At 45.7% G+C, this 10,271-nt stretch overlaps 1 protein-coding gene across 1 annotated transcript; it reads left to right on the top strand.

The window, feature by feature from the left end:
* The first annotated feature begins 5,938 nt into the window (after positions 1–5,938).
* On the top strand, positions 5,939–7,677 carry LOC146196364 (uncharacterized). Its single transcript, XM_084598180.1, has 3 exons — positions 5,939–5,972; positions 6,731–7,280; positions 7,606–7,677. Coding segments are annotated over exons 1-3 (555 nt in total). The 5' UTR covers positions 5,939–5,969; the 3' UTR covers positions 7,608–7,677.
* Positions 7,678–10,271: the final 2,594 nt, after the last annotated feature.

The raw sequence follows: 10,271 nt of genomic DNA on the forward strand, positions 1-10,271 counted from the left end.
TATAACAGCTGTCGACCACCTCACACGCTACGCTGAGACAGCACCTGTACCGACTGGTTCCGCTGAAGAAGTAGCAAATTTCTTTTTGCAATCAATTGTATTGCGTCATGGCGCTCCTCGGGTGCTCCTAAGTGACCGCGGTACAGCCTTCTTATCGAAAGTCGTTGCCGAAGTTCTTCACGCCTCATCCACCCTTCATAAGACAACCTCAAGCTACCATCCCCAGACTAACGGTCTGACTGAGCGATTTCATCGCACCTTGTCGGACATGATATCAATGTACATCACACCAGATCATCGAAATTGGGACACTATTCTACCATTCGTCACATTCGCCTATAATACAGCAGTACAGCGAACTACCGGTTACTCACCATTTTTCCTTGTTTACGGCCGTCCTCCCACTACAATTCTCGACGCTTCCTTCTTCTCTACGCCCGACTACTCCACATCAGTACCTACCCATTTTTTATCTCGTGTGGCCAGATGCCGTCATCTTGCCCGCGTCAACACGGCAGCGTGCCAGGAAGTCCGCAAAACTCGCTATGATTCTACACATCGAGTGGTCTCTTTTCGTCCTGGGGACGAAGTACTGCTTTACACACCATTGCGCAGCGCTGGCCTTAGTGACAAATTCCACCACCGCTACGTAGGTCCCTATGAGGTCATAAGCCAAACTTCTCCAGTGAACTACAAAGTGACGCCTGTTGATCCCCCAGCTGATCGACGCCACCGTGGAACTGAAATTGTTCATGTGTCTCGCCTGAAACCGTTTGTGCGCCGCGATGCATCGGTTAGGTAGGAGCGGCCAGGCTGGCCGCTTCCGACCCCCCGGGAAGATTGTGTGAGCCTTCCGTGGATGTTATTTCATTTGTATATGCCATGATCTTCCTCTTTCATTTGTACATACCATCATCATCGTCCCGCGGCGCCGGCTCCGGCACGCGCCTGGGTTTTGTCACCGGATTAAAAACGCTAGACAAGGCATCGCTGGCCTTGCCGTCACGACCTTGCCGTCTCAACCTAGCCTTCTTTTACAATATATATATATATATATATATATATATATATATATATATATATATATATATATATATATATATATATATATATATATATATATATATATTTGTATATAAATATGGCCACACAAGTCAACAATGTCCTCAATGTAGCTCGTGAACGGGGGGCGGCCGAAGACTTGAGAAAATTTCGTCTTGAAGTTAAACCAGGTGGTAATGTCCGACTCCTGGTTTCGAAACCAAAGGTTGGCTATGTCGCTCAAGTAAAAGATGACGTTCTTGAGCTTACGATTGTCGTTCCAGTTAACGTGACGGCTAACCCGTTCATAGGCGGCCACCCGATCGTTGAAGTCATCATCGCTGCTACCACTGAAGGTAGCGGGGTCCCTTTGTCGTATTGTATCCTCGCAGGTGACGGGCGGAGCTGGTGGAGTGGGGCCGGTTCCGTCCTTGGGGAGGTCAGCATTCGGCTGCAAAATTTCAGAGCGAGAAGGGTACTGGGAACTTCGGATGTACCTCCACCTTTCTATGTCTATGCTCGTACTTTCGACGCTTTATACCAAGGTTTGCAGATATTGCTTGCTAACTCACGTCTCTGCTGCATAAAGATGCACCGTTCAATTGGACCAGCGAATGTGACGCCGGTTTTCGTCATTTCACACGTGTTTTGACCTCGGGCCCCATCTTTCCCCACTTCTGCTCATCAGCTCCAATTGAAGTACATGTTGACGCAAGTGGTATCGGTATCGCCGCTGTACTTATACAACGCCATGGCCGCGACCAGCACGTCATAGTATATGCCGCCCACCCATTGAGTAAGTGTGAAAGAATTTACACCGCAAGAATGTCTCGTAGTTTTCGCTATACAGCGCTTCCGCTCCTATCTGTATGGAAATGCTTTCATCGTCGTGGCCGACCACCATTCACTTTGCTGGCTCGTTAGTTTTCGTGACCCCTGTGGGCGGCTCGCTCGATGGGCTTTACGCCTACAAGAGTTTAATTTTACTGTGGTGCATAAAAGCGGCCATAAACACTCAGATGCTGATTGTCTTTCGCGTTTACCGCTTCAAACGACTGAAGACGACGCAGAAAATTTCGATGAATACTTGGCTCCATTTTCACAAACCTTCCCCGATCTCCGAGTTTTCTGAACCGAGCAACGCGAAGACCAAACATTAACCTCTTTGTTTGATTCCACCAACGATCATATGAAGAACATTTTTTTGCATTCTCGAAGGATTGTTTTGCAAAAAGAAAGTCGCCTCTGGAGGAACACGCATGCTTCTTGTCGTTCTGGAAAGCCTACACATCACAGTTCTAGAAATTATGCATGATGACGCCACGTCTCGTTACTTGGGAGTGGCCCGAACACTCCACCGCACGCAGCAGCGATTTTACTGGCTGAACATGGGTTCAACTATCGAGCATTATGTAGCCAGCTGTCTGCAATGCCAACGTTTTAAGCTGCCGACTTCAAGTCCACCGGTAAAACTGCGGCCATTCACACTTCCAACAGCCCTGTTTGAGCAAGCTGGCATTGACCATCTTCGACCTTACCCATGATGCTCTAAAGAAAACCGATGGATTCTTTTGTGCGTAGATTATATAACCCGCTATTGTGAGACAGCCGCGATACCATCCACTACTGCGTCTGAAGTATCCCATTTCTTACTTCGATTCGTCATTGATCGACACGGCCCTCCTGCAGTCATAATTAGTGACCGTGGACGCCCATTCACAGCGGACATTGTCGAAGAACTTCTTCGCCTCAGCGCCTGTAGTTTTCGCCACTCCACACCATTTCATCCCCAAACGAACGGTATGGTAGAATGCACTAATCGGACGCTTACCACCATATTGGCTATGTGCGTCGCTGCAGATCATAAGGACTGTGATGGCGTTCTACCATTCATTATTCATGCATACAACACTGCGCAACATTAGACAACAGGTTACAGCCCCTTCTACCTTCTCTATGCTCTCTCGCCTTGGTGTGGCCTCGACACCATACTGCCATTTTTCATACATGAAGAACCTTTCCTTGCTACCACACTCTTCAGAGGTGAAGAAGCTCGCCAGCTTGCCCGCATTCGAGTTTTATCTATGCAAGAGCGTTCAAAGAAACGCTACGATGCGTGCCACCAACAAGTTTCTTATGTTCATGGTGACATTATGTGGTTGTGAACACCTCTACGTACTCGTGGGTTTTGTCAGAAACTGCTGTCACACTGCACTGGGCCGTGTGTTGTTAGAGTGCATCAGTGACCTGAATACCTAACCGGAAGTGGTCGACGATCATACCAGTCTCAGGTGGTGCATGTAGTCCGCCTTAAGCGGTTTCATTCCAGATGATCTATTTAAATCGCCCGACGGGCTTCGTCTGCGAGGAGCGAAATGTCACACCCCATCGCACATCGACGGAAGAAGATGAACCGTCGGATGATCGGGAGGGGAAGGAGAAGAACGAGGGCGTTGGTAGTCGCGGTCCTGCTCCCATCAATCCCTCTGTAAATAAACACCCCTGTGCGTACTAAGCACGTAACAATATCATCAACGATGCGGTGTCAGCACTATGCAGCCTGTTTTAAAGGATGTTGACATCAAGCAACTGATGAGATACGTTGCATATGTTGTCGGGGTACTTTGAAGGATAAAGTTGACGTTCCCTCTCAGACAAAACTTGTAACCTGTGTTGCTCTGTTGAATCACGCGATAACTACATAGATTTTGGTGCATTTACGCAAGCGAAAAAAGAAAGTACTGTTACGTGACATTTTGAGAAAGGACCAGGAGAAGAAAAACCCCCTTGTCGAAACGTTGGCTCGGCTCACGAGCTGGGGCTCCCCCTGAACCCTTATTTACTGGTTTTTATTACTTGGGCAAGGAAATTTTATATTACCACGATTCATAAGCAACAATGAAGTTGTAAACAAATTTCTGGCCCATTCTTCCGCAAAATGTTCGAGAATGGTGTTTTTTTTACAGAACACATACTTTACACTAATTTGGTATGTGCGCTACTTTAACAGAATGATAACTATTTGCTTTATTCCCAGATTTACAAGCATTACAAGCGCCCTAAGTATTCATGTGTATCTACATACGGTCTGCAATGTCGCACCCTAGCCTTTCAACTCTTTCTTTCTTAGTCGATCCTCTTCGAAACGCACACACATATATATATATGAAGGAAAGAAGCCAACATCGGCGAGGCCGAGGAAAGCGTTGGGGATGGTACTTTTATGTCTTTTTTAATGTCTATATATATCTGTGTGTGTGTGTGTGTGTGTGTGTGTGTGTGTGTGTGTGTGTGTGTGTGTGTGTGTGTGTGTGTGTGTGTGTGTGTGTGTGTGTGTGTGTGTGTGTGTGTGTGTGTGTGTGTGTGTGTGCGTGCGTGTGTGTGTGTGTGTGTGTGTGTGTGTGCGTGCGTGCGCGTGTGCGTGCGTGCGTGCGTGTGTGTGTGTGTGTGTGTGTGTGTGTGTGTGTGTGTGTGTGTGTGTGCGTGTGTGTGTGTGTGTGTGTGTGTGTGTGTGTGTGTGTGTGTGTGTGTGTGTGTGTGTGTGTGTGTGTGTGTGTGTGTGTGTGTGTGTGTGTGTGTGTGTGTGTGTGTGTGTGTGTGTGTGTGTCGCACAGAACTAAGGCACCTTGATTCGTATGGCGCCCTAGTGCTGTGTGATATCGCTCTGCCTTCAAAATAAATTTCCTCACTTCAAAGGCAGCTTCCGCGGTCGGCATTTAATCCCGAATCCTTCGGCACAGTAGTCGTACGCCCTAACTACTAATATCACGGCGGCTTCTGCACTCCAATAATAATACTTCACCGATAGCCAGTCGCACTGCCACAATGGTGGCGCAAGCTGGAACTTTTGCGACCACCTGCGGTGTACCAACTCTGGTACAGCAGTCCGGTCCCCCTAACATCTGCGTTATCACGGCGAGTAGAAAGAGATGAGTACCATAATGTTTCCTTTCGATACAAATTAAATCGTTTTGGGGGGCTAGTAATCACGACTTTCAAGGAGCAAAATAGGAGACTATAAAGTTTGAGCAAAATATTATATATCACAATTGGATAAACTCATTCTTGACTCAAAATATATCATTTCTAATTAGCATTGTTTCACGACCATGAAGACAAATGAACTGTAGCACAAGTGAATTAAACATGGTTAAAGGAGCACTGCATAGACAAGTATTGAAGCCAAATTTGAGTGCAAAATGGCTTCACAGGTAGAACGGTGCAGCCATGAAATTTATTGGCCATTCTTTGTAAGCCGAAAATCACCGCAGATATATATCTTAGGGTGCTGTTGCATAAATAAATGAGGGATGTGAAAGTAACGGTGGTTGACGTGCCATTCTGAAAGGCCTTGCAGAATCTCAGTCAGTAAAACAGGCGTTCCAAGTGGTTCGACTGGTTCTAATCAAGTTCAGCATACAAAAGCAAGCGGAGAAGGACACGCTCTTTTCATTTGAGAATGTATTAGAACTGTATTATTGAGCAAACGTTACCTAAAGTTTTTTTTTGTCAAGTAATGCAAAACGCTAGAGATAAGGCATCAGTATCTTTCCCAGTCACGTTCCGCCTTCAACGCTGCTTATTCCTATACCCTAATTTAAACACGGTCCTTTGGGTGGAGCTTCATTAGTTTGCAGGTTACATAAGGTTTCGCAGCGCAGAGTCTGATGTTGGCACGCATAAGCTAATCTAAAAAGTGTCGTCTTATAACGTTAAAAAACAGGAAAAGGAAGACATGAGCTTTAGTAGAATACAGACGCCAGCAAAAGAAATAGGGCCGGTGGGCTGAGAGTGCGCACTAAGTACCGAAAGAGCGAGTGATGAAAATGGGAGAGGGTACGGATGAAAGCCTCTTAAAGTTTTCTATAAAAGCAGGCGGGAAAATTTTCTCTGACAGTAATCGACTCGACGGCAGCTCCCTTCCTACCATGGTAAGAACGACTGCTCTCAACTATATTCTGCTTTACCATGCCTTTCAACGCTGTCCATTTTGCGCCAGTGTTCCCAGTGTCTTACTAGGTGGGTTCCCAAATAATTAGTGGAACGCTTATGCTGCCTTAACATATCCTCTCTTCAAAAGATGGCATGTTCTTTATTTTGGATAATGCCTTGGAACATGGCATGTTCCACAACCTAGTCAAGCTTTCAGTACAATGTAAAACGAATTGTTGCCTCATAAGCTTTCGTTCGCGAGCACTAAATAAGCATTTTTAAATCCAAAACTATCGGGCTGATTTTCCAATAGCTTAGCTCTCCATTCTTGTCACTTTAGAAATTTCCTACTTGGTAGGGACGTGCTTCTATTTTAATGATTGTGAAATGACGAGGTACAAAGAAGTACTGATTGCGAATTCTACATCGACTGAGCCTCTCTACCCGAAACCTGCACAACAATGACACTAAGATGAGTGCTTACTACAGCAATAGGCGTAAAAGGACAACTAAAGACAGTATGAAACCATTTGTAGATGTGAATGCATGAATTGACTCGTTTTTTTAAAACTTCCTGAGAAAAAACGATGCAAAACGCAATTGCAGTCGCATGACACTTTCTAAACACCAGCATACGGCAAGCGAAGTATTAAACCTGTGCATGGATATGCGTGAGGCTAGGCGGCCTTGCAGATGAACTCTTCAGTCAAGGCACTTTGCAGCAACACGACACCAATGTATCTCCTTGATTCTGCAGATTCGTGCTTGCATCGTCCTGGCCCTTGCCTCTGGCGCTTTCGCCACAGCTATTGTCGGAACTGGCAGTTACGGCATTGGCTTGGCCGCAGCCCCGGCTATTGCCACCGTCGCCCATGCTGCACCAGCCGTGTCTACCATCACCCACGCTGCTCCAATTGCCACCTACGCCGCTGCCCCAGCCATCGCTTCTTACCATGCCGCTCCAGCTGTAGCCACCGTTGCCCACGCTGCCCCAGCTGTAGCCACCTACGCTGCCGCCCCAGCTATCTCCACCGCTATCCACGCTGCTCCTGCTATCGCCACCGTCGCCCACGCTGCCCCGATCGCCACGGCCATCCATGCCGCCCCAGCCATTGCTACCGTCGCCCACGCTGCTCCAGCCATCTCTTCTTATTACTCCGCTGCCCCGGTCTACGGCTATGGTATTGGCACCCTCGGCTACGGAGCCGGACACTACGGTTATGGATATGGTCTTGGTGCTTATGGTCTGAACTACGGCTATGGTCTTGGCACTCCCTTCCACTACGGAGCCCTCCTCCGCAAGAAGTGTAAGTAGTGTTCTAGCTCCTATATAGTTGAGTTCTTTAAAAATTGGCAAGCTATGAAAAGTAATGGTAAACGAAGGGGATTTCTTCTATTCTAACCTGTTTGAAAAGACTGGAACGGCTTTTATGCAACGCTTTTCAAATCGGCGTTAATTCTTGCTCTTTGGTGTAATTGTATTTTCTCTTTTAATCTGTTTATATGCCTTAATACGTTTTAAAAGGACATTTAGGCTCAGTTGTGTTTTCTAAGAAGCGAGCATATTGCATTTTATCAAAGTAACATTTGCTGCATATCCTGGTGTTTATTCTACCCAATTCTTCTTTTCAGAAACTGCGTCTTCCACCGAAACCATTGTGATAATGCTCTATTTATGATATCAATAAACACGTATATATTTCACGATGCTTTACTCCGGTAAACTTTTTTCCTAAAGATCATTCCTTTGATTTTGTAACTGCGCTTACTTTTCTCATGAGCCGATATGAAGAATGCGTTTTCTCTCTCTGATTACAGCATCATGTACTCAGCTTACATCCTCTTTCCCTCCCCTAGTCGCCAAGAGCGATGCCACAAAATCATCAGCGTAAGACGTGACCAGTATCCCTTCAACAAAATATCCCATCGACACCACCTCCCCCCCCCCGCACCACTTTTACTGACACATTTCAGATAATGCAATGATATAGGGCATGGAGTGACGTTAGTGCTGCTAACAAAGAGGAAGGAAGGAACATATTTCATGAACAAATATAAGTAAATGATATTCCATCTGAAACGGTTAATTGGAAATAGACAAGGGAACGAGATGTTGGTTGGATTATGGGACTTAATATCCCAAAGCCACTCAAAGTCACTTAAAGAGCAGATTCCAAAAGAACAAAGATGTAGCGTGGAGCGCTCGTCAGCTGCAGCAGATGAGCCCAGGAAGTGATCTGTAACAGGGTAGCCAAAGAAGATTTAAGGCAATCTAGAGATAATTAGATATCATTTTCTTACGGAAGATTGATTGTCTGTTCTTAATTCCTATTATAATGATTTTAAACGTCTCTCGTACCAGCAAACAGTTCATAGCTGGTTGGCTAGATTGTTCACTTCTTATATATGACTATATATAAGAATAAGATGATGAAAACAGCTGTAATATGCAGCGAACAAGATTATTTTCACAGATTGCCTTGCGTAGCACGAATATTTTATTTAAAAACGTCCGACGCCTTTTGATATTTCCTACACGTGGAATACTATATTACATCGCCATGCGGGCCCAAAACATGAATGACGTCGCTAGCATCAGAGTCGAACTCCACCTGTTATCGGTATCGAGGCTTTCTTATATTGCTATCCACTTCTCAACTCTTTTGACAGAGGCGCCAGGGTGGCGGGTACGAACCACCACCCTGTAAATATAGGTATTGGGCACTTCGCGGTTCACCGGGTTTTTGCCGTATATAGACGGCTGCCAAGCTCCGTCATGCAGTGTACGTGCGCTTCCTTAAAAACGCTTCAGAAGGACGTTGATGGGAATGTCCGTATCTGTAAGAAGATATTACGGGAAGGAGTTCGACGCGCATAAGGGCACCAAAGGGCATACCCAAAAAATTAACAAGGCCCACAAAGACGTCAATTCACAGGCTACCGCGATGGACTCGGCGAAGGTGCAGGCCCGGCACACAAAATTCGTCCGATTCGCCGCTGTTCGCTCGGTCTGTAGCAAAAATTACGGATACAGTTAAGCTTCACTATAAAGGTATACACAGCGACGGCCGATTGTGACACACTGTGGTCAATCTCGCATTGAGAACTCGATGTACAGGAGCAGTTTGCGCAACAAAAGCCGCCTGCAAGCGTTGGGCGCGGAGGCGCGATCTCTCTTGGGAACGAAGAATCAGGTCTCAGCGTATTTCCAGTGGATGCCGTATGCCGGCGCCACCAAACTTCTTCGACAGGTTTCCGACTCGTCTTTGAGGCTCTCTTCTCGGAAAACGCTATGCCAACGGGTCTCCAATTTTATGCTTGATAACGCTTCGGCCCGTTACAAGTTGGTAGAACAGCGATATGGCTGCTAAGTACGCATTGAAATTGCAAATCCATCGGCAAATACTGCAGTAGAGCAGTTATCAGCAAGGCAAAATTGTCAAAAAAGCTAAACCTGGCAGTACGAATGGACAATAACATAAAACAACTGTGGTCAGCAAGACCAAAGACGAGAAAAGGGCTTATGGACTCCCTGCAAATAAAAACGTGGTAAAGTTTGATGCGTATTTTAGGGCTACAAGAAGGAAGCAAACGTTCTGTGCTTCAGTGGGGAAGATGCGTGTTCACCAGAGTATTCTACTGGTGGGGATGAAACACTTTTCTTTGTGCCTGGTCTTCCCGTTGCTTGCGATCACTCGAAGATATTAAAAAAGAATGGGATCACAATAGGAAATTTAAATAAAGGTTTAGTAACATAACATCAACCTTAAGTGAAAAAAAAGAGCACACATCGAAAAGTTTGCATTTATGAAGCATAAGCGCTATCGAGTATATATGAACATCGGCTACGGAATGTAAAGCTCTTTTCTGTAGAAAATGCAGCCTGTGGAAGCTTGTCACTCCAGTTCTGCCCCACATCATGCAGCATTAATGCATGAAAAATACAACTACAGCATTGTAAAGCATAACCTTTACCTTAATCAAAACAACGCGTCGCAAGCACGCAATCGTATCTATTGCAGATGACGACTTGGACTGTAGGTTATTGACATGCTCTATACAGGTCATGCGTTTTCAAATGTACCCCAAAAGTATTAGCGCAATACACCATATCTAACTACTGAGGGCGCAGAACTAAATTGGTCTGCCTTGTCAAAGTTTTGTCTAGGTACATACGAAGCTATTGAGTTTTCTTGGGGTTTATTCTTGAGCAATCAGGGAGTAATTATTCACCGAAATCCAATCAAACGCAGCCATACGGCTAAGATATGCAGCTTTCTCATATACTTCGTACCTAA

This window comes from Amblyomma maculatum, chromosome 3 (assembly GCF_055883805.1).
Source record: "Amblyomma maculatum isolate TAMU_Amacu chromosome 3, ASM5588380v1, whole genome shotgun sequence".
Lineage (NCBI taxonomy): Eukaryota > Metazoa > Arthropoda > Arachnida > Ixodida > Ixodidae > Amblyomma > Amblyomma maculatum.